At 48.0% G+C, this 21,717-nt stretch overlaps 1 protein-coding gene across 1 annotated transcript; it reads left to right on the top strand.

The window, feature by feature from the left end:
* Positions 1 to 248: 248 nt before the first annotated feature.
* SH3BP5L (SH3 binding domain protein 5 like) lies at positions 249 to 20,478 on the top strand. The gene is made up of 7 exons (XM_046671930.1): positions 249 to 377; positions 850 to 1,452; positions 7,482 to 7,544; positions 7,709 to 7,837; positions 16,133 to 16,294; positions 17,739 to 17,912; positions 18,468 to 20,478. Exons 2-7 carry the CDS (start codon positions 1,270 to 1,272, stop codon positions 18,936 to 18,938), a joined length of 1,182 nt encoding a protein of 393 aa, XP_046527886.1. The 5' UTR covers positions 249 to 377; positions 850 to 1,269; the 3' UTR covers positions 18,939 to 20,478.
* Positions 20,479 to 21,717: the final 1,239 nt, after the last annotated feature.

Genomic DNA, 21,717 nt, shown 5'->3' with positions numbered 1-21,717 from the left:
CCAATCTCCGTTTCATTTCTAGCACTTTCCTACCACCAGGGACTCTCGACTTCCATCACCCACCCTAGTTTTCCTCAGCATAACACGCTCATTCAGCTGTGGTGGAGGATGGGCTGGAGGCAACAGATAGGGAGCCTGAGCGTCGTGGGGCACCATTTTGTACGGAAACCGAAGGCTGGGCCGGGGCGAGTGTTGAGGAATCCATACGTGGCTGGGCCGGGAGGGAGGGGCGAGACGGCAGGAGGGTGTTGTTGCTGGATGATGTATTTCCGCTTCCTCTCGGTCCGGTCGTATTTGGTTGGACGGGGTTGCTGCGGGGAGGGAGGGGGAAGATTGTTTGCGGTGGAGGAGCTCCGCAGACGGAAAGGTAAACTGAGGTAAGGCTGTGAAGGGGGGCCTTTGTTCCCGGCTGTGTAGGAGGTCTGGGGGCAGGGCCCTAGGGATTGAGGAAGAGTGTGGGGTTGGACACGGGTGGCTCGGATTGTCCGCGGAGTTGGAGAGAGACGAGGAGGTGGGGCGGGGCTGGGGGTTACAAGGTGAATTGCAAAGCCGGGCGAGGGTGGAGTGGGGAGGGCAGAAGAGAAGCTGGCGTGGAGGGGAGGGTGAGAGCAAGGAGGGAAGTCTGGAAGCTGCCAGTGGGGGAGGGGCTGGGGCGAGAGGAGCTGGAACGCGGGAAGAGTTAAGAGCTCAAGTCTTTCGGGGCTGAGGAAAGAAGTTGGGTGGGGGCTGGTCGGAATATGGCGGTGTGGGAGGGCGAGAATGGAGTCCTTGGGAGGCTGAGGGGTTGGAAGGGGCTGGTAGCCGATGTTCTGATGCTGACCGTGTACTTGGCCTTTGTTTCCCCTGCAGCTCCCGCAGCCTCTGTTTGGGTCCAGCCTTTTCTCTCCAGCTGCCACCACAGCCTGGAGGCATCTGCCTCCACTCTCCCGAATGGTGCTCCTCCTCGCAGGCCTCGGCCCAGGATCCAAACCCCCTTTGCCCCCTACCTCGGAGCTGTTGCTCCAGATCTCTCCTGGTGGACTCCCTGGGACGGGGAGGGAAGAACTTTTGCACATTCAAGGCTACAGTTCTAGGAACCTCAGTGACGACTTGAATATCGCCCTCTAACCGGTATTCAAGTGTGAGGTTCTTCCTGCGCCCCTTTTCCACCCTTTGAGAAGAGAATCTCTTCTTCCTGCCACCCAGAGCCCAGGAAGCCGTAAGCTGGGGCTCTGGTTCCAGCATGTTGGTCCTCTCGTGTGCATAGGGCTGTGCCCTCTCCCTGTCAGCATGGCTGAACTCAGGCAGGTTCCAGGGGGACGAGAAACCCCGCAGGGGGAGCTTCGACCTGAGGTTGTAGAGGATGAAGTCCCGAGGAGCCCAGTCGCAGAGGAGCCCAGAGGAGATGGAAGTAACAGCACTGAGGCCAAATCGTCCCCAAGAGAGGAGGAAGAACTGGATCCTAGAATACAGGTGAAAAGACTGAATAGGGGAGAGACAGGGAGCCCAGATTCCAGCTTTCCTGAAGAGCTGCCAGATAAATGAAGGATTAGACTTGACTCTCTCCTAAGGATACTGGGGCAGGGAAGGAAAACAAGTTTGTCAACAACTCATTGCAATATAGTGTGACAAGTGCTAAAAGAGTTGTGTGTGATGAGTGTGCAGAGAAAGGCTAGGCCTGAGTGCCTGCGGAGTGTTGCTGAAGGCTTCACCGAAAAAGTGAAGTGACAAATTGGCAGCAGATGCAGGAGGCACACTTTAGGTCAGTGGAGGGTAGAACTGTTGTTCTTTTCAAATAAGCAAAGAGGCTGTTGGCTCAGAGATATGCAGTGAGTAGGATGTGAGAGGGGGTGACTTGGAGATTGGGAGGCAGTTTTGAATCTTTTCACCTCTCTCACCTTTTCATTAGTGCCGCCCAGGGATGTTCACATCTATAAAGGGTGAGACCTTTCACGTCTTATAAAGTTGGCATCAGGTTCAGGCTTAGAAGGAAATTTGATGGGTTCAGAGGGTTTTATCAGTCATGGTCAGTCCTTAATAACACACGTTCCTAGCTCTGAGGATGCTAGACCCATCACATGAATGGAAGAGCTGATTTATCGCCTGGGAGCGTTTACAGGCTAGTTGGTAGGAGGGCACATCTGTGTGAGGGAGACGTTGGAGCAGTGGGTGAGGAGGACAGGCACCAAGCGGAGGAGATTTGTGGCCAGTTGAGGCTGGATTGAGTGTTTCCGGGCAGCAGCAGAGAAGGGCTCCCTGGGGAAGCTGCTTGGGCAGGTGAGGGCCAGGATGCTCCCGTGTGTTTGGGGCCTGAGTCTGCAGTTTGGTCTGGTGGCATCTCCGAGGTTCTGATGTAGAGGTGACTCATACCTCTCTAGGCGAGCAAGAGCATCCTGGGGCTTGCATTCCTGGGCTTCTCTGTCAACAAACCTTTATTAGATACTTCAGTGAGTCAAGAAGAAATCAGAGCTGGTCCTAGCATCCTTCCTGCCCTCTTGGTGGAGGTTCCCAGGACATGTGTGGGGGAACTGTGTCTATGCTTAAGTGGAGCAGTGTTAAGCCATTCATTTACTGGCATGAGTCAGTAATTTATTTCTGCTGTGTGTTATGGGTATTGCATTGAAAACAGCTCAGTTTTTCCTGCTAGTTCCACAGATTTGTCCTCCACTAAGGAAACAAGTTGTAGTGAGAAAAGCTTTGGGCTGAGATTCAAGTAACTTCCAGCCCTGTGATTTGTGATTTTTCATGCAAGTTACATAACCTCTCCGAGCCTCAGTTTCTTCATCTGTAAAGTGAGAGGTTGTTCTAGCTGATTTGCGCAACTCCTTCCTGCTCTGCTCTGACATAGTGCTACTATTCTTTCCTTTCACAAACTCCTTTGCTTGTCTCTTGGTGAAAGTTTGTAGGTGGTGCTTTGGGAATGAGATCCCTGTCTGTTCCTCGGGGAAGAGGGCTGTGTGATGCCCTTTGTATACCTCCCTGCAGCATTCTTTGCCCTGCTCCAGAAGAGAACCCTCTGTGGTTTCTTTGCTTAGTTTCTCCGGCTCCTGTGTATTTTTCCAGTACCCACATAGGAGAGACAGTAGTTTGGAGAGTCAGTCTCATGCTCTGCTGTGTAATAAAGTAGCCACTAGCTGTGTGTGGCTGCTTAAATAAAGTCAATTAAAGTTAAATAAAAATTAAAGATACAGTTCCCCAGGTGCTGTTGGCAGTGCAGAAATAGAACATTTGTGTCATCCCAGACAGTTCTGTTAGAGGAGCTCTGTGAGAAGTGGAGAATACTGAGCAGGCGTAAGATTCACCTTGCCTCCAGTGGGCTTGCAGTGTTACTGGAGCAAGAGGGGCAGGCAGCCGCTAATCTCTCTTGCCAGACTGTGAGGTCTGTTGTGGAACGTGGGCTGCGTAGGGAAGAATGCTTGTTGTAGAGGCCTCCCTCACTGACGGTGCACTCATGGCTGGACAGGTGCTCCGGCCTCGGCAGGGATGCAGTGTCTTCTTGCCCTGTGGGAGAGGCAGCCTGGTGTGAGGGGCACCCTTCATGGAGGAGGCCAGCAGCATTCAACCTGTCTGGGTTTGGGCTCTTGTGGATGAGAAGAAGATTGGGGGTTGTGTCTTTTGAGGTCCCTTTTAGTGTTGGCAGTGCACAAGACCACGTTATCCTGATGATACATTTCAGAGCTTTAAATGGGTGTTTATTTTTCTGGATTCTCAGTGCATTCAGTGGGTCTCCACCCACAGATCCATCAGTGCCCACCAGGGAGCTTTAAAAATACCTGTTCCTGAGCCATGCCCAGACATCTGAATTCTCCTGGTCTGGGTGGGGCGAGAAGCGGGTTCCAACATGCAGTCTAGACCCTGTTCAGGTATTTTCTGGAACTCCCAGAGATGATTGCCCTTAGGGCGAGGTTCTTTCTGACATTGGGAAAGGGGTTTCTTGGCAGACATGCAGCTCTGTCCCCATTTTCTGGTGGGATCCCTTTGGAACTTGCAGGGAAGCTAGCTGGAGGCCAGCTCCAGGCCTACCTGGAGTGTGCTATTCCCCAGGGAAGGCCACTCTCTGTGTCTCCATGTCTTGACCTCAGTGTAGGTCTTTGAGGTCTCCAGGCTAGTCCTCGGCTTTCTGAAAGAGAGAGGGTCCCAGCGGAGGGAAGGAGTGAAGGAGGATGATGGTACGATGGGCCTGGGTCTCTTTCTCTGTGACTTTCTCATCCCCTCCCTTGTGGTGGGTGCATTCTTTCATCACCTGTTCCTCCTCGAGACTCTGCAGAGTGACTTTGCAACCTCATCTGAAGTGTTGGTTTAGCTCTCACAGGACAGTCATATTTCCTGTATTTCTGATTTCTTGGGCTGTGCATCACCCTGGCCCCGCCAACTGACCTTGGGCTTGAGTGTTTTAATGGCTTGCACAAGATAGGCAGGAGCATCTGTAGCCTGAGTACCCATGCCTTTAACTCAGTGGCCTGGCATCCTGGGAATGAGCCGGGTATGCTCTGAGAAGGTCGCCCGCCCTGCTAGCTGCTGGCTCTCTGATGGATGATGTGCTCTGACTCAGACTTCATCCTCTTCGAATTCCATTTCAGCCAGGTGCCAGGAGTCCCTGGTGGAGCAGGCCAAATGAAATGTGTCGCCAAATGCCCAAAACAGCCATGGGTGATTGTCAGCTTCCCCACAGCCTTGCTCTAGGTCTGCCCCCGCCTGTCTATCCCTTAACCCCTTTGCCCACCTTGCCCTCCAGCATGCTCTGCTCCCCAGTTTCTTTGTCCTGTTAGAAAGAGCTTTGTGACTGAGGGGCAGATTTCATCAACAGAAGGCTTTTTAATTGCTGGAGGTGCTCGCACATGCACATGGAGTCCCATGTAGAAAGACATGTCCATTCCCACCCTTTCCAATGCCGGAGTCCTTCATGTCCTTTTTCCAGTAGGGATAACTTATGTAGAGCCATTCATTCCTCATGATCTTGTCAGGGGCTGGGAGCACTGTAGGCCATGAAACTGAGTGGAATCCAGTCTTGGACCTTGATTTGCCCACAGGAACGTTGCAGGGTGGCGTTTACCCACCTCCTTCTCTTCTCCTCCAGAATCAATGTTTATTGCCCTCCTGAGGCCTGTTCTTTTCCTTCCAGTGCTGTGGTTTTCCTAGGTTATGGTACTCCTGTCTTCTTGGTGACGTCACACAGAGGTCACAGTAGCAGGAAAGCCAGATCAAAGGTCAGGTCCTGGATCCAGTCCCAGCTCTATCCCCGATTGCCCACCTCATTGCTTCTTGTTTATCAAATGTGAATTAGCTGAGCAAGAAATATTCCTGCAGAAGCTGCTGAAAGGACTGTCACCTCCTTTCCTAGTCTGAAACCCACAGTAATCCAAGTCAAGCCACAGGAAGCTGGGCCCAGAGGGGGAGAGGTTGCCTCTAATCCTGACAGGAGTTGCCTTTTCTGAGGGCCCTTTGGGGTGATTCCATCAGCTGCAGATGATGTCCTTGTTAGGAAGGCACTGTGAAGCTTAGAGCTAGCTCTGTGTTGTCAGGTGGAGTCTTCTGGGGTCTTCTGAGCCATGTTGGCTGCCTGTGGTTCCAGAGTGGTTTGTCGTCATCTTATGGACACTGGGTTGTGTAAGTAATCAGCTTGCCCATGTGCGCCAACTCCTAGACCTGCACTGTCCAGTACAGGAGCCACATGCTGCTGGCCATTTTGGTATGATACACTTGGATAGCCAGCACATTTGGATGAAATATATTGTTACAGTTTCATCTGTTTGGTTTTGCCTTTTAAAAATGTGTCTACTAGAAAATTAAAAATTGCGTGTAAGGTTTACATTGTATTTCTGTTGGACAGCTCTCTTCTGGAAAGTTTAGAGGCCAGTTTGTGGCCCTCTTTGAGGCAGAGTCTACATTGTTGTAGGTGTGCATTTTTTCATGTCCTTGTGCCTGGTTCTGTTATATATTTCTTCTTTTGTGTTTTTCCTTTTACTGTAATTAGGGCAAACTTGGTTTTCTGGATTCTTACTTGCTGGGCAAATCTTTTGGGGCTTGAGAAGGGGTATAGAAATAAAAGGACTGAAAGGGGATCATACACTGGGTTGTTGGAAGGGCCAAATGAGGTGCGCAGGAGCCAGTGATGGCAACATCACTCACTGCCAAGTGCACGTTGTTCCTGGGCCACGCCCAGCATGCTGGGTCCTGCTGGCCTTTCCAGGGTCTACAGGGCTTGTGGAAGAGGATCCCATAGCTAAGCACTGGGCATTTCTGCAGGTATTGCTCCTGCTCAGAAGTGTCATTGGCTCGCTGGGCTCTGGGAACTTGACCGAGAAAGGGTAGGAGAGGATACTCAAGGGCAGCATGCCTCCCCGCTCTCTGCCATGTCACTGAAAGGCCCGCTGGTTCCGTTGCTTCTTTTTTCAGCCCTGGGGCCAATGAGGTGCTCAAGCCAGCTTGTCTGGTGACTTCTCCCTGAGGCTGTCCCTCCCACAGTATTTACTATGTGAGTACTTGGGGTCGCTTTCACTCCACTGTCCTAGCAGACCTAGAGGCCTCTTGAACTATGCACTCTTCCCTAATCTTGACCTGAATTGTCCACAAAGCCTTCGTGATTCTGCATCTGCATTTCCCTGGGATCTGCCCTCTCCTCTCCCTCCTGGAAACTGCAGACAGCCTCCACTTTCTCTCTCTGGTCCCTTTAAGCTTTCCCTGCGTTACTTAGATCAACCTTCCTAAACTATAGACCAGTTGGCGCCAGCCTCTGAGGGGCTCCCCCTGCCATTGGGAAAAGCCCTGGTATCCCTTCCCCTGTACCTTAGCCTTGCTGGCTTCTCACCTGACACCTTGTTTGCCCCAGGCACCTGCCTTTCTTTTGATTCCCGGCCACCTCCCTGTCACTGATGCTTTTCTGTGCATCCATCAAAGCTCTGCCTGGGAGCAAAGTGCCCTGGCCTTCCCATGCCCAGATGAGTGATCCTGCCACCTCCACCACAACCACCTATCACATGGCTCCTCACACAACCGAGGGCCTGTTGCTTACTTACTGGGCCGTGAGCTGCCACCTCTCTGTGTTCTAAATTCTCAGGTTTCATGGTGCTGAGCTATGATAAGTATGCAGTAAGTATGTGCTGAGTGAATGGTCCAGGGGGTCATCCTCTCTCTGGGACAGAGACTGTTAGCTCCAAGGAAATTCCTCCTGGCTGGAGTGTGAGGAGGAGGTGGTATAGTCTGATGGAGAGACTCAGGCTTGCTGCCACTTCTCTCTGTGCATACAAGTGTTCCATTCTCTCAACCTCGATTTCTTCATCTTCAAAATGGGGCTTTTACTACCTGCTACAGAGGTGGAATTGTGAGCATTACAGGAGACTATATATTAGGTCTCTGACAAGGAGGCATTCGACAGTGCCCTTCTCCTCCATTTCTTCCCTTCCCTGGTTTGGTGGGCTTTCCCTCTGTGCCCTGTGCTCCCACCCCACCTGGTTCACATGAGGCTTCCACTTCTCTTAACTCTCTGCCCATCTGTGTGGTAGGAGGAGCTGGAACATCTGAACCAGGCCAGCGAGGAGATCAATCAGGTGGAGCTGCAGCTGGATGTGAGTTTCTCCTTTTCCTCACACCCTTGGGCTGGTCCTAGGGGTGTCTCTGTCTGTTTCCCTCCCCGTTCAGTACAGTGGCAGGGGAAGGGGCGTGTGTGAGAAACAAGAGGGGCTGGGACCCATGCATACCTTTCCTCTGCCTGTGTCTATTCCTTTGCCAGGAGGCCAGGACCACCTATCGGAGGATCCTACAGGAGTCGGCGAGGAAGCTGAATACACAGGGCTCCCACTTGGGGAGCTGCATTGAGAAGGCCCGGCCCTACTATGAGGCTCGACGGCTGGCTAAGGAGGTACAGCCAGCTGACCCACGTTCTGGAAGGGCTGCGTGCTGAGCCAGGCCCTGGATTCTTCTATCTCTGTATAGAGTGGGAGACACAAGACCTTTTCTCATTTCTTTTCTCTCTTTCTTCTCTTACCTTTGGTTCATGTCTCTTTTCTTTGCTTACCCCTCCACTCCTTTACCCCTCTCCCTCCCTTTTTTTTTTCTTTACACAAATAATGTGCATTCACTGTTGGAAGACTAATTGTAACTGTAACTGTAAAACAAGATATAAGAGAAGACCAGAATCACCCCAAATCCTACCATGCTCATGTTTCGTGATTTTTGTACCTGAGATTTGTTTTAGTCAAATGTGGTAAGATGACAGACACAGAAAACTGCCTTGAAAGAAGAGTTTATTGGGAACTAGCAGTTCCCAAGAGGAAGGGGACACGTGGGGAAGAATCTGGGTTGGTCCAGAGGCAGAAGGCCCAAAGGGAAAGCTTGGCCCAGAGCCTTTATTGTTTTTGTGGGAAGGAATGGGTAAGGGCAGGGTAGGCAACTTTGAGCAAGCTTAGGATTGGATGGTTTAAATAACTGTGGTGGGCTCTGGGCTATAGGAGTGGTCTCTAGTTTCTGGTGCCTGGCCCTGGTGTGATTTAGGGCCAGGGACAGTATTGGCTTGGTGTATGAGAGTTGCATAAAGGAGGTGGTGGGCTTTCGATATGTTGGTTTGCATATGAAAGGTGTGCTCACAGAGTTTACTATCTAGGAGTTAACTAGTTCTGGGAGGACCAGCAAGGCTCCCAGGATGTCAAAGCATCATAAGATACAGAAGATAAAAAATGTGATTAATACAGCATAGAAAATCCTTTTAAAAAGAATTGGTATATATCCTGCCTAAATAAGATTACACAATGTGCTAATTTTTTTTTGAGCTAACGTTGGTTTATAACATTATGTAAGTTTCGTGTGTACAACATTATAATTCGACTTGTGTGAACACCACACTGCTCACCACCAAAATCTAGTTTCCATCCCTCACCATACAATTGACTCCCTTACCCATTTTGCCGTCCTCCCACACTCCTTTCCCTCTGGTAACCAGCAACATGTTCTCCGTTTCTATGTGTTTGTTTTCATTTTGTTTTGTTTGTTGATTTATTTTGCTTGTTTTAATATTCCACATAGGAGTGAAATCATATAGTATTTGTTATTCTCTAATTTATTATGCTAATTTTCACTTAGCACAATATCCTCAAGGTCCATCTCTGTTGCAAATGGCAAGATTTCATCTTTTTTTTATGGTGGCGTAGGATTCCATTGTGTGCATAAACTACATCTTCTTTATCCATTCATCCATTGATGGGCACTTAGGTTGTTTTTGTATCTTGGCTATTGTAAATAGTGCTGCAGTGGACATAGGGGTGCGTATCTCTTTTTAAATCAGTATTGTCATGTTCTCTGGATAAACACCCAGAAGTGGAATAGCTGGATCATATGGTAGTTATATTCTTAATTTTTAAAGGAATCTTCATACTGTTTTTCGTGGTGGCTGCACCAATTTACATTCCCACCTAGAGTGTATGAGGGTTCCCTTTTCTTCACATCCTCTCCAAAACTTGTTATTTCTTGTTTTTTTGATAATAACATTCTAATGGGTGTGAGGTGAGATATCTCATTGTAATTTTGATTTACATTTCCCTAATAATTAGTGATGTTGAACGCCTTTTCCTGTGCCTGTTGGCCATGTGTCTGTATGTCTTCTTTGGAAAATGTCTGTTCAGATCCTCTGCCTATTTTTTAATTGGGTTTTTTTTTGTTGAGTTGTATGAGTTCTTTATGTATTTTGAGTATTAACCCCTGATTGGATATATGATTTGCAAGTATCTTCTGCCATTTGGTAAGTTGTCGTCTTGTTTTGTTGATAGTTTCCCTTGCTCTACAGAAGCTTTTTAGTTTGATGTAGTCCCATTTGTTTATTTTTTCTTTTGTTTCCCTTGCCTGAGGAGACATATCCAAAAAGATACTGTTAAGACCGATATCAGAGAGTGTACTGCCTATGTTTTCTTCTGGGAGTTTTATGGTTTCAGGTCTTACATTCAAGCTTTAATCCATTTTGAGTTAATTTTTGTGTATGGTGTAAGATAGCGGTCTAGTTTCATTTTTTTTGCATGTGGCTGTTCAGTTTTCCCAGCAGCATTCGTTGAAGAGACTTTCATTTCCATTGTATGTTCTTGGCTCCTTCATCATAAATTAGTTGTCTGTATATGTATGGGTTTATTTCTGGGCTCTCAATTGTATTCCATTGATCTGTGTGTCTTTCTGCCAATACCGTGCTCTTTTGATTACTATAGCTTTGTAGTATAATTTGAAATCAGTGTGATTCCTCTAGCTTTGTTCTTTTTTCTCAGGATTGCTCTGAATATTCAGGATCTTTTGTGGTTCCATATAAATTATAGGATTTTTTTGTCCTATTTTGTGAGAAATGTCATTGGGATTTTGATGGGGATTGCATTGATTTTATTTATTTATTTATTTTTTGAGGAAGATTGGCCCTGAGCTAGCATCCACTGCCAATCCTCCTCTTTTTGCTCAGGAAGATTGGCCGTGAGCTAACATCTGTGCCCATCCTCCTCTATTTTATATGTGGGACACTTGCCACATAGTGGCTTGATAAACAGTGCCAGGTCCGCACCCGGGATCCTAACCAGCGACCTCCGGGCCACCAAAGCAGAGTGCACGAACTTAACTACTACACCACTGGGCCAGCCCCTGCATTGAGTTTTTGATTGCTTTAGGTAATAGTGACTTCTTCCCATCCGTGAGTATGGAATATCTTTCCATTTCTTTGTGTCATCTTCAGTTTCTTTCAATGCTATCATATAGTTTTCAGTGTACAGGTCTTTCAACTCCGTGGTTAAATTTATTCCTAGGTATTTTTTTCTTTTTGTTACGATTGTAAATAGGATTGTTTCCTTAATTTCTCTTTCTGCTAGTTTGTTGTTAGTGTGTAGAAATGCAATAGGTTTTGTATATTGATTTTTCTTTTTTTTTTGAGGAAGATTAGCTCTGAGCTAACTACTGCTAATCTTCCTCTTTTTGCTGAGGAAGACTGGCCCTGAGCTAACATCCATGCCCATCTTCCTCTCCTTTATACATGGGACGCCTACCACAGCCTGGCTTGCCAAGCAGTGCCATGTCCACACCGGGGATCCAAACTGGCGAACCCCGGGTCACCAAGAAGTGGAACATGCAAACTTTGCTGTGCCACTGGGCCAGCCCCTATAGATTGATTTTTGTACCTGCAACTTTACCGTACTTGTTTATTATTTCTAATAGCTTTTTAGTTGAGTCTTTAGGGTTTTCTGTATGTATGTCACCTGTGAATAGTAACAGTTTTACTTATTCCTTTCCAATTTGGATCCCTTTTGTTTCTTTTTCCTGCATAATTGCTCTGGCTAGGACTCCCAATACTATGTTGAATCAGTGGTAAGAGTGGACATCCTTGTCTTGTTCCTAACCTTAGAGGGATAGCTTTCAATTTTTCACCATTGAGTATAATGTTAGCTGTGGGTTTGTCATATATGGCCTGTATTACATTGAGGTAGTTTTCTTCTATCCCCTTTTTATTGAGTTTTTATCATAAATGGATGTTGAATCTTGTCAGATGTTTTTTATGCATTTATCGAGATGATTATATGATTTTGAGTCTTCATTTTGTTAATGTAGTGTATCACGTTGATTGATTTATGGATGTTGAACCATTTTTGCATCCCTGGAGTAAATCCCTCTTGATCATTGTTGTATGATCTTTTTAAGGTATGGTTGTATTTGGTTTGCTAATAGTTTGTTGAGGATTTTTGCATCTATGTTCATGAGAGATATTGGCCTATAATTTTCCTTTTTGTGTTGTCCTTGTCTGGTTATGGTATCAGGGTGATGTTGGCCTCATAAAATGAGTTAGGATGCATTCCCTCCTCTTCAGTTTTTTTTGGAAGAGTTTCAGAAGGATAGGTTTTAAATCTTTGAATGTTTGGTAGAATTCACCAGTGAGGCCGCGTGGTCCTGGACTTTTGTTTTGTGGGAGGTTTTTGAAATGGTAATCATTGTTTCGATCTCTTTATTAGTGATCTGTCTATTCATATTTTCTATTTCTTCGTGATTTAGTTTTGGAAGCTTGTGTGATTCTAAGAGTTTTTCTATTCTCAATTGTCCAATTTGTTGGTGTATAGCTGTTCGTAGGAGTCTCTTATAATGCTTTGTATTTCTGTGGTATGTGTTGTAACTTCTCTTTTGTTTCTGATTTTATTTATTTGAGCTTTCTCTCTTTTTTTCTTAGTTTAGCTAATGGTTTGTCAATTTTGTTTATTGTTTCAAAGAACCATCTCTTTCATTAATCTTTTATGTTGTTTTTTTAAGTCTCTATTTCACTTCTTTCTGCTCTGATTTTTATATTTCCTGCCTTTTACTAACTTTGGGCTTTGTTCTTCTTTTTCTAGTTCCTTTAGGTGTAAGGTTAGATTGTTTGAGGTTTTTCTTGTTTCTTGAGGTAGGCCTGTATTACTATAAACTTCCCACTTAGTACTACTTTTGCTGCATCCCATAGATTTTGGTATGTTGTATTTTCATTTCCATTTGCCTTCAGGTGTTTTTTGATATCTCTTTTGATTTCTTCATAGATCCAGTAATTGTTCAGTAGCATGTTGCTTAGTCTTCACATATTTGTGATTTTTCCAGCTTTCTTCTTGTAGTTTACTTCTGCTTTCATACCGTGTGGTCAGAAAAAATGCTTGCTATGATTTCAACTTTCTTAAATTTATTGAGACTTGTTTTTTGTCCCAGTATATGGTCTGTCTTTGAAAATGTTCCATGTATACTTGGGAACAATGTGTATTCTGCTGCTTTTTGATGGAATGTTCTGTATCTATCTATTAAGTCCATCTGGTCTAATGTTTCATTTTAGGCTGGTGTTTCCTGGTTGCCTTTCTGTCTGAATGACCTGCCCGTTGATGTTAGTGCGGTGTTCAAGTCCTCTACTATTATTATGCTGCTGTCAGTTTCTCCCTTTAGGCCTGTTAACAGTTGCTTTAAATATTTTGGTGCTTCCATGTTAGGCACATGTATATTAATAAATGTTATGTCTTCCTAATGCGTTGTCCTCTTTATCATTATGTAATGTCCATCTTTGTCTCTTGTTACCATTTTTGGCTTGAAGTCTATTCTGTCTAATATGAGTATGGCTACACCAACTTTCCTTTGGCTGCCATTTGGTTTGCACATCATCTTCCGACCCTTCACTTTGAGCTTATGTTTCTCTTTAGAGCTGTCTCTCTCGTAGGCAACACATAGTTGGCTCTTGTTTTTTCACCCATCTGGCTACTCTGTGTCTTTTGATTGGCAAATTCAATCCATTTACATTTAGGGTGATTATTGATATATGAGGGCTTAATTCTGCCATTTTATCTTTTTTTTGTGCTTGGTTTATGTCTGTTTTCTCTTTTCCTTGTGTTTCTGTCTGCCCTTTTAGTTTGGTGGTTTTCTATGATGTGTTTCTCAGTTTCTTCTTTTTTCATGTTTAGTATCTCTGCTCTAGATTATTGTTTTGTGGTTATTGTGAAGTTTGTATAAAATGTCTCAAGGCATAATATTCTTTTTCTGCTGATAGCGTCTTTTCTTCATTTGCCTGTAGAGATTCCATCCTTTTCCTCTTTCCTTTTTATGTTTTTGTTGTCACAAATTATACCTCTTTATGTCTTGAATATGTTATCAGATTGATGTAGCTATAGTTATTTTTAATGTTTTTTCCCCCTTTGTGCTATAATTAAGTGCTTAACAGCCTGTTCTGATAGAGAATTGAAATTTTCTGATTGTCTGCTTATCACCTTACTTGAAGTTTTCTGTACCCCCTTGCCTTTTCATTTCATTTAAAGAGCTCCTTTCAGCATTTCTTGTAAGGCAGGTCTAGTGATGATGAGCTCTCTCAGATTGGTTTATCTGGAAAGGCTTTGTTTCTCTTTCAGTGTTTTGAGTCTATCATTCTACTCTCTCCTGGCCTGTAGAGTTTTTCCTGAGAAATATGCTGATAGCTTAATGGGATTACTGGGTTTTTTTCCCGTCTGCCTTTAAAATTCTCTTTATTGTTGATTTTTATATAGCAAGTCTTGGAGAAGGTCTTTTTGTGTTGAGATAATTAGATGTTCTGTTAGATTCATGGACTTGTGTATCCAGTTCCTTCCCCAGGTTTGGGAAAGTTCTCAGCTGTTATTTCTTTAAATAAGCTCTCTGCTCTCTTCTCCTTCTGGGATGCCTATTATCCTTTTGTCACCTTTTCTAATGGAGTCAGATAGTTCTTGCTGAGTTTCTGCACTTTAAAAAAGTCTTGGTTCTCTCTCCTCTTGTACCTGCATCATTTCTAGGTTTCTATCTTCAAGCTCACTAATTCTCTCTTCCATATGGTCTGCTCTATTTCCAGTGCTTTCTAATGCCTTCTTCATCTCGCTTATTCAGTTCTTCAGCTCCAGAATTTCTGTTTGGTTCTCTTTAGAGTTTCAGTCTCTTTGGTAAAGTATTCCTTCTGATGATTAATTGTATTTCTGAGCTCCCTGAACTGCCTTTCTGAGTTTTCTTGTAGCTTACGGAGTTTCTTCATGACACCTGTTTTGAATTCTCTATCAGACCACAGTCTTCTGTGACTTTCAGTTTGATTTCTGGAGAATTGTCATTTTCTTTTCATAATAACGTGTTACTGTGGTTTCTCATCGTGCTTCCTGAGTTGTTCCTCTGACAGTTTATTTAAAGTGATGAACACCTTTCTTCTTTAGGTAAAGCTTTGTTTACTTTGAGTCTAACAGTTCAACAGGTTTTTAATTAGAGGTTTTTCTTTTGTTCTTTAGTAGGTGGAGCTATAGACCAAACTTTTGGTCTTTCTTACCTGAGCTGCCTCTGACTATGTTTGAGGATTGGCACTTTCCACCCTCCACGTCCTCTGCCAGAAGTGTCACTGGTGCCCTCCTCATCACTGCTTGCACCTCTAAAGTTGCTGGTGCCTTGCTGCTGCCAGTGTTACTGTGCTCACTAGTGTTGCTGCTGGGTGCACTGGCATGATGAGCGTTTCTGCTGCATCTGGGGTTTCCTCGCTTGTGGGGACTGCTGCTGTGGCAGGGGGAGTAGGAGAGTTTGGGGGAGCTGGAGTCACAGGCCCCTCTGCTGTGTCCAGGGTTGACAGGTGAGCGGTCGCAGCTGCTGCAAGGAAAGAGGGTGGGGCTGGATTCTCAGGCACTGCCTTGGCTGGAGGAACCGGGATTGCAGGCCCCACTGCTGCTCCTGCCTGGTTCCCTGTGGCTATGGGCACAACTGTGGCCTGTGGAGTCATTTGTATCACCTCTCCTGCTGCTACTGGCTTCCGTGGGGCTGTGGGGTTAGCTGCCGTGGCTGAGGGATCCAGGATTGTGGGCACTGCCTCTGCTGCTCCCCTGGTTCTGCTGCCTGTGTGTGTTCCAATCCATCCACCTTCAGATGCATCCTGGTCTGTTAGGCAGAGGACTCTTCACTGAGTTATGGGTGTTTTACTAGCTGTAGACTGAAGGGGAGAAACAAAGGGAGCATCTCCCACTGTCATGTTGCTGACATCACTCACCAATGCATGCTATTTTTATTTCTTTATTTTACTTATATTATGAGATGCTTCCTTATTAATAAACATCCATGCTATCACTTTTAAAGGCTGCATAATATTTCCATATATTAACTGTACTATTATTCATTTAACCAGTTCTCTGTAACTGAAAACTTAGTTTTGTTTCCAGTTTTTTGTTGGATAAGCATAGCTGTGATGACTATCTCTGAGCAGTTATCTGATTATTTCCTTCAGCTTACCTGCTGGGCTGGAGTTGATGGTTTCAGGGGTGTACTTTCTGTATGACTCAGTCCATGTTACTAACCACCTTTCAACTAAAGTCGTGCGGGTTTGTCTTTGTTCTCTCTAGGGCAAGAGGCCAGTGGCCTTTGAGAGTGCTGCATTTTACACACTCATCCTCCACTGGTAGTATCATTCTTTTCAACCTTTATGTCTACGTTTATTTTTCCTCTTAGGCCATATCCTTAAAAAATATTCTTTATAGAGAATTCTGTAAAGATTCTATTCTTTCTAGAATTTCTAAAAAAAGTTCTGTTCTTCCTTGGCATTTTATCCATAGCTTAGTTTGGGAAGTAAGGCCGACATTGCAACAGGCCTTTTCCTTCTCTTGTCCTTGCCCAGGGTGGGCCTCCATGGGTGGCCAGGTGTACCTTGGGGCACCATGTCCTGATGGCCCTCTCCCCTCAGGCGCAGCAGGAGACTCAGAAGGCAGCACTGCGATATGAGCGGGCCGTGAGCATGCACAATGCTGCCCGGGAGATGGTGTTTGTGGCTGAGCAGGGCGTCATGGCTGACAAGAACCGCCTGGACCCCACATGGCAGGAGATGCTCAACCACGCCACGTGCAAGGTGAGCCCAGCAGTGCCAGCAGGTCCCCCTTGCTGGTTCCAGTATTTCCTTTCCTATCCCTTCATCTCATCACCTTCCTCATTCCTCTTTCTCTCTCTCTCTTTCTTCCTTTCCACTCTTCCCTCAGCTTTGATTATGTTTCAGGCAAAACCTGTTCCTTGATCTCTGCCCTGTTTGGCCTCCAGTGCTTCCCATGTACATTTCCTTCTGACTCAGAATGTCTTTCTGGGTTTTGCCTCCAGATGTGGGACTAACCGAACAGTTCACCCCTGCTGGATGCTCTGGATTCAACACTCAACATTTTGTTATGTTTATCTGTGACGACTCACTTCTGTTTTCCAAATGTTATTCCTTCCTTGCTTTTGAGCACTGCCAGTGTATCTTGATTTTTGAAGTATAATTTGTGTATCATTTCCAAGCTACTCAAAGGGGACCAGGGAGCAGGAAGATCCTTGGCATCAGCTCCAGTCTGCCACCTTTACCGTACAAAGGGCAAGTGTCTTAGTCCACTCAGGCTGTTATATCAAAATAACAGACTGGGTGGCTTAAACAGCAAATGGTTATTTCTCACAGTTTTGGAGGCTTGGAATTCCAAGATCAAGGTGCAGGCAGATTTGATGTCTGATTAGGGGCCCGATTCCTAGTTCCTAGATGGCCGGCCATTTTCTTCACATGGCAGAAGTCGCATGGGACCTCTCGAGGGCTTCTTTTATAAGGGTACTAATTCCATTCAGGGAGCTCCCCACATATGACCTTATCACCTCTCAGAGGCCCACATCCAATAACATCACATTAGGGTTAGGATTGCAACATAATGAATTGTGAGGGGACACATCTAGTCTAGCAGCAAGTGTCAGCTCCTGAGGAGTTGTTGTGTCTCGAGGTTTTTTGTGTGCTCCTTAGTCCAGGCCCATGGCCTTGCTTCACTTCCACTCTGGAGCTCACACAGAGAACACAACACTGGAGGAGGGGCTGTTGAAGCCGTGTGTGACAGGGCTCTGGTGTGCATGCCCAAGATCGGCCCCCTACTCCTGGTGGACGAAGTGGCTGGAGCCCTTAGCTGCTCCCTGTTCAGCCGTAGAAACTTGGAGAACCCAGTGCAGAGCTGTGGCTCCCCATACTGGAGCTCCTCCCATCCCCTCAGCCCCAGCACTGAGGACTTCCTGAGGGTGATGGCTGTGGTAGCTGTGCTCACAGACAGACATTCCCCATACGCTTATGAGTGGTCCAAAGGCCCCAGCACCCTCTCCTTGCAGCAGCAAAGCTGAGTGACAAGTGGTACAGGTAATAATAGGCAGGTGCAAGGATCCGCTATTCTCCTTTGTATCTCAGGGGCTCAGTGCCCTCTCCAGGCTCTGTAGACAGTGGGGAGTGGCAGCCTGGGGCAGACAACAGGGGCAGGTTCCAGCTCAGTGATGTGTATCCTCCACCATACCTGGGCCAGGTGAACGAGGCAGAGGAAGAGCGGCTTCGTGGCGAGCGGGAACACCAGCGAGTGACGCGGCTGTGCCAGCAGGCTGAGGCTCGGGTCCAGGCCCTGCAGAAGACCCTCCGGCGGGCCATTGGCAAGAGCCGCCCCTACTTTGAGCTCAAGGCCCAATTCAGCCAAATCCTTGAGGTAGCTGAGTGGGAGAAGGGGAGAGTGGGTGAACAGGCAGCAAGCGTGGAAAGTGGGGGCAGGTAGAGAGGACACTGGTCTCCCTCTCTGGGCCATCTGCCAGAGCAGCATGGTAGGACAGGTGGTGGTGCATGTATTCAGAGTGACCGTGCAGGAGTCGGGGGTGGGGTTCAGGGGTGGGTGCTGGCAGAGAACCGAGTTAAAAGGGGGGTAAACAAGAGAAAAGTGAGAATTGGGTGAAACCAGGGAGAATGGGAAGAGAAACCAGGCAGACAGGGAAAGGGGACAGTGAGAAGAGGAGGAGCAGTGGGTGGGAATGAAGGCCTGAGAGGAAGGTCCTGGTCAGTTGGGCCCAGGTCAAGAGGAGGGCAGGATTCCTGGAGGAGGACCATAGAAAGAGAAGAAGAATTGCAGGTTTGTGGTGGGTGGTGAGCAAGGCCGAAGGCCTGGGAGAGGAGACCCCAGCGCAGAGTGCCTTGTGGGGCTGATGGGACTCAGCAGGTCCAGGCCCATGGAGAGTTGCCCAGTGGTTCACCTCACTCTCTCCCTCCACAGGAACACAAGGCCAAGGTGACAGAGCTGGAGCAGCAGGTGGCTCAGGCCAAGACACGCTACTCAGTCGCCCTGCGCAACCTGGAGCAGATCAGCGAACAGATTCATGCACGGCGCCGGGGCCTGCCACCTCATACCCCGGGCCAGCGGCGCTCTTCCCCTGTAGGGGCTGAGGCTGGGCCTGATGGCGGCGAGGATGGGGACAGTGGGATCATTGAGGGGGCTGAGGGTGGGGGGCTGGAGGAGGGCAGTAGCCTGGGGCCTGGCGCGGCCCCTGACACGGACACACTGAGCCTGCTGAGCCTGCGCACTGTGGCCTCGGATCTGCAGAAGTGTGACTCTGTGGAGCACCTGCGCGGCCTCTCGGACCACGCCAGTCTGGACGGCCAGGAGCTGGGTCCCCAGAGCGGGGGGCGCTGGGCCAGTGACAGTGGAGGCCGTGGGGGCCGCCATCAGCGCAGCATTAGCCTGTAGTCCTGTGCTTGGGGTGGCTGGTTCATCTGTTATGGATCTGGGTCCCCAGAGTTGGGGGCACTGGGGCAGTGACAGTGGGGGCCGTGAGGGCCACCACCAGCGCAACTTTAGCCTGTAGCCCCATGTTTGGGGTGGCTGGTTCATCTGTTACTACCACTGGCCTGCCCAAGGCCAGGGAGGCTCTGAGCTCCCTCTCCTCGGGTCCTTGATTCCCTCGTTGGCTATGTCTGAGACATACTGCCTCTCATGGCTTTTTCACCGTTGTCCTCTCCCACCTTGCAGGTGACAGCTGTCTGCCTTACTCCTTCAGAAGGCTTGTCTCTGGCTCTCACGTCTCACCTTCCCTTGCCAGCTTCTCACAGTCTGATAGCCTTTGCGGTCCTTTCTGGTTCTCTCCTTCCATTTGTCTGGCATTTCCCCTCAGGGAACTTGGTCTAGAAGGCACAGGGGGGCCCATCAAAGAAGGTGGATGCTGGACTGAGTCCTGGCTTCTTGGTCCCTCAGCTTGAGTGAATGGACAGGTGCCTCTCCTACCTCCCCATCTCCCAAGGGGGCCCTAGGGGTACTGTAGAGCCCTCCTGGCAACCCTGTGCCCCAGTTCTCTGTCCTTGCCTGCCTGTGTATAACCAGGAAGATGCAGTGTGGGACTCTCTGCCTCCAGGAAGACACTGCCCGTCCCTTCAGTGCTGCTTCCTCATGACCTAAGCCACTTTGTTACGTGTGCCCCAGAGCAGGACTTAAAGGGTACCAGTATCAGGGAAGGTGAAGCCCAACTCCAGGATCAACAGACGGGGGACACTACCAACTTCAAACAGACTCCCATTTGCATGGCGTTTTCCCAACTGGGCTTAGCCCTTAACATTGCCAAGGTGCTAGTGGGTCTCTAACAGGGTCCATGTTGGGGAATGGAGATGTAATGAAGTCCTGATGGCTGAAGCCCTTGCCATTCCTGCTGCAGAGTTAGGTTCACTCATTGTGGGTAGAGGTTGCTGAGACGAATTTCAGCACTCTCCTGCAGAGTGGAGTTAGGGAATTTGGTGCTCAACTGCTCTCCCTCGCCCTTCCCCAAACCACACAGTACCTACTCCAGGATCCCTTGGGGAATGCTCAAGGTTGGCTGCTGAGCCTCCCCTGATGTCAGCTGGGGTTGGCCTGGGGTGAAGGGACCTGCTCTCCCAGGCTGTGTGGTGGGGAAAGGTGGGGAAGCCACACCGAATCTGGGTGCTTCAGGAGAACCAGTCCTTCCTCTTATCTCACCCCAGGAAGGCTGAGAGCTGGACACTGGGCGGGAGAGCTCATGTTCTCCCTGTGTCCTGCTATGTTCAACTCGGGGAGGAATGGGCCTTGGCATGGAGAGAGTCTCCCTGTCCTAGGGTTGAGGTAGGGTGGTCACAATGAGAACCTCTGGGTTTGAGGTGGCCGTGGATGGAGGGAAGAAAAGGAGGGAGGACATGGGTGTGCGTGCGTGCATGTGCCGATGTGTATGTGTGGGAAAAGGGTCTGCCCCTGAATTTATTTAAATAAAATAGTTTATGTAATAGTAATGTTTACTGTCCCTGTCAGGAGAGGGAGGAGGAGATGGGGGTGAGTATGGGGAGAGGGGAAAGAGCAGGGTGAAGTGGGGGTTCTGTTCGTTGGGGTAGTCAGGGAAGGCCTTTCGGGAGATGAAGGATGAGATGGACTGAAGCAGGCCACAGGAGGAGGGAAGGCTTATGGCCACCAGGCCAGGGTGAACATGCACCAGGCAAGTCTGGATGTGATCTGGGAGTTGCACCCCGTGCCTGCTGGGCAAGTAAGGGTCTGCAGGGTGGAATGCATGTTGTGAACACCGTGGTCCAGATGAGGTGAGGGTGCCAATCCTGCACGTGTCTGGACGTGAGCATGAACGAAGGAGAGGGGCCAAAGTAGGGTTGCGGGATTTAGCAAGTAAATACACTGGTGCCCAGTCAGGCTTGAATTTCAGATAGGCAGTGAATGTGCTTTGCGCTCTACAATGGTTAGGACATACTTATACTAAGTTCTTTGTTGTCTACCTGAAATTAAAACCTGGCATAGATAAGAGATGGTTCCCATGTCAAGGCTTGACCTGTCGTGGGGCAGGAGGGGTTTAAGTGTGTTTGGACCCACATCCTCTGAAACATTTGGTGGATTCAGGTGGGGAAGGGATGAGAACTTGAGGAGCATGGAGGTGGAGAGCAAAGGCTTTGAACTGAGCTCCACCAGAGGTATGCCTGCATTTAGAGCCAGGTGAGGGAGTCAGCCGAGGTATGGAGAAGGTGCTACCAGGGAGGAGGGCAGGAGACCCACTGGAAACCTGGTGGGAAATGAGTGTCCTGAAGACCCTTAAGGGGCGGGGTGAAGGCCAGGAGTTGGAGGAACAGGAAGGCAAAGCAGTGACCTTGGTGACCACAGATGGGAGATGGGCCACTGTGGACTGAACATACGCTCCATGCCCTTTGACAGGTACTGAGCAGGTGTGAGACTGCCTTTCCTGACCTGGCCTCTTATCCTAATTGAGAAATAGACTGTGATAAGGCAGATGAGTGCCAAAATATTTCCTTTACCACTAGAAGAGCTGCTATGAGACATGCTTCTATGTCCTTGGGCAAGTGGCCTTTCTGAGATGACACCCCAGTGTATTACTACTGCCCTATCCAGTCCCTGGCAGTGCGGGACCTGTAAGGCTCCTGGTATGAAGGAGCCCTAGGAAAGAAAGGCTGGCTGTGCCTACCCAATTTCTCTTTGTAAAAGTTGCCTGCTAGATAAGGCAAGAGTGGAG

The sequence above is a fragment of the Equus quagga genome, chromosome 9, assembly GCF_021613505.1.
Source record: "Equus quagga isolate Etosha38 chromosome 9, UCLA_HA_Equagga_1.0, whole genome shotgun sequence".
Taxonomy (NCBI): Eukaryota; Metazoa; Chordata; class Mammalia; order Perissodactyla; family Equidae; genus Equus; species Equus quagga.
This window is presented reverse-complemented; position numbering and strand designations above follow the sequence as displayed.